This window comes from Mastomys coucha, unplaced genomic scaffold (assembly GCF_008632895.1).
Source record: "Mastomys coucha isolate ucsf_1 unplaced genomic scaffold, UCSF_Mcou_1 pScaffold11, whole genome shotgun sequence".
Classification (NCBI taxonomy): domain Eukaryota; kingdom Metazoa; phylum Chordata; class Mammalia; order Rodentia; family Muridae; genus Mastomys; species Mastomys coucha.
The window spans coordinates 6160384-6162113 of record NW_022196893.1 but is presented as its reverse complement, the minus strand read 5'-3'; the positions used below and the strand labels follow the sequence as shown (position 1 = coordinate 6162113).

The 1730-nt window shown below is 50.8% G+C and overlaps 1 protein-coding gene across 3 annotated transcripts in view; it reads left to right on the top strand.

The window, feature by feature from the left end:
* LOC116073947 (lymphocyte antigen 6A-2/6E-1-like) overlaps positions 1–1730 on the top strand; it is a 46242-nt gene that overhangs the window by 42496 nt on the left and 2016 nt on the right. For 2 of the 3 annotated variants that reach the window (XM_031346341.1, XM_031346322.1), the window contains exons 2-3: positions 196–266; positions 1241–1357. In XM_031346341.1, coding sequence (XP_031202201.1) covers positions 197–266; positions 1241–1357 — 187 coding nt within the window. In that variant the 5' untranslated portion in view covers position 196. Of the gene's footprint in view, positions 1–168; positions 267–1240; positions 1358–1730 lie in introns of all 3 variants that reach the window. The other variant, XM_031346332.1, reaches the window with a different exon arrangement.

The window sequence follows — 1730 nt, the reverse complement described above, 5'->3', positions numbered from 1 at the left end:
GGATGAGGAAGGAAAAGCTGGGTGGGGGTGGATAAGAGAAGTAGGCAGACATCTATTCCTTGAGGAAAACTGTGTGGAGGGTTGGAGGGAGGGAAGACTGGATGCCTGAGCCATGTGAGAGCCCAGGGATGTGATTCAGGGTCGATTAACTGACTCCCTACTTCTAAGGTTTTATCTGCACACTCCTTCTGCCAGGATGAACAGTTCTCACGTTATGACGTCCTGTGTGCTCATCCTTCTTGTGGCCCTACTGTGTGCAGAAAGAGGTGAGATGGAAAATGAAAGAGGAGCTGGAGGGTACTTTGGAGATGGGAAAGGGCCTCAGGGTTGTGGGGACACCTGTACTTTTATTTTCTGACCAGTGACACAGGTGTGCTGGGGTCAGGGGATTGGGGATTGGCTTGTGATAGGTGAAGACTCCTGTGTTGGGAGCTTTACTGGGTCAGTAAACTTGCTGGTGCCTGCCTTGCAACTATCACCACAAACTAGAAGGACTCTTGGACGTCACTACCTCTGCCACAAACCCGGGCCTTCAGAGCAGCCTGTCCTTGACTCTACCCTGCTGCCCTGGCCTCCCAGTCAGGACACTAGCCTGTGTGCAAACTGGCAGAGGCTTCTTTTCATGGCCTGGCTGCCAGTAGAGGAGTTTGGAATTCTTAACTCTTGGCATTTGACTTTTTCTTATGCCCAGCCCATGCCACATGAGGTCCCAGTGCTAGAACTTCCCTACTCTAAGAGGTTCTGAGCTCTCAGACACCCAATACTTCTAGTTACAATTGTATTGCTGGAAGTCTCAAGGTGAGCCTCAGCTTTGAGCTGGACTCTGGGAAGTTCAGCACAGTGTCATCTCCAATACCCAGGGGCAGCTTGCCAGGTATAGGGTGGGACAGGTCAGAGCAGCCCTCTCCATCAGGTGGACCCAGTACGTACTTACATACCCACGCACTGCTTCAGCAGACATTTGGTATCTATGTCTTCCCAATATGGTGACTGTCTGTCTAATACCTCTTGGGGTTCAGATCTCTCTTTAGGGCTGACTAGCTGAGACAGCAGTACCGCATAAGTATATTTAAACAAAGGTGGCTCTTGGTTCACTTTTGATTTTGGTGGAGGTGATTAGGCCTTATGTCCTTGCTCTGTCCTAGCGGCCAGCAGCTGTGTGAAAGTAAAGACCTTGGAGAGGAGGGGTCTGGGCTAGGAAGGGCATGCACTAGCCCTCAAGTATTGGCTTCTTTCTCAGCTCAGGGGCTGAAGTGCTACAATTGTCTGGCAGTCCCATATGAAACTTCCTGCGCATCAGCTACCTGCCCCTACTCTGATGGATTCTGTGTTACTCAGGTGGCAGAAGTCGTTGTGGGTAAGTTCCCTGTGGCTGATATAAAGATGAGTGAGGGTGGCTATGGAGAAAAGGTCAGATCTGGGCACTTGTTGTGGACCATGATTCTACTCCCTCCAAGTAGAGCCTTCCTGGGTTTGGAGTGGGAATCCTGCAAAATGGGGGATGTTGGAGTCCAGGGATGTGCTGGGATGTGGATCACAAAGCAGGGCTGCCCATTGGCATGCATGGTGTTCATCATACCCCTCTTTTGCCAGTGTAGTCATGTGAGGCTCCTGCTCATTCTTCATGTCTGGGGTCTCACTGGCTCACTGACAGACCAGGAGAGCTGGAAGCATCTAGTGAGTCTCTGCACATAATGAAGGAATCTGGAGCTAGGCTAAAGGAATGACTT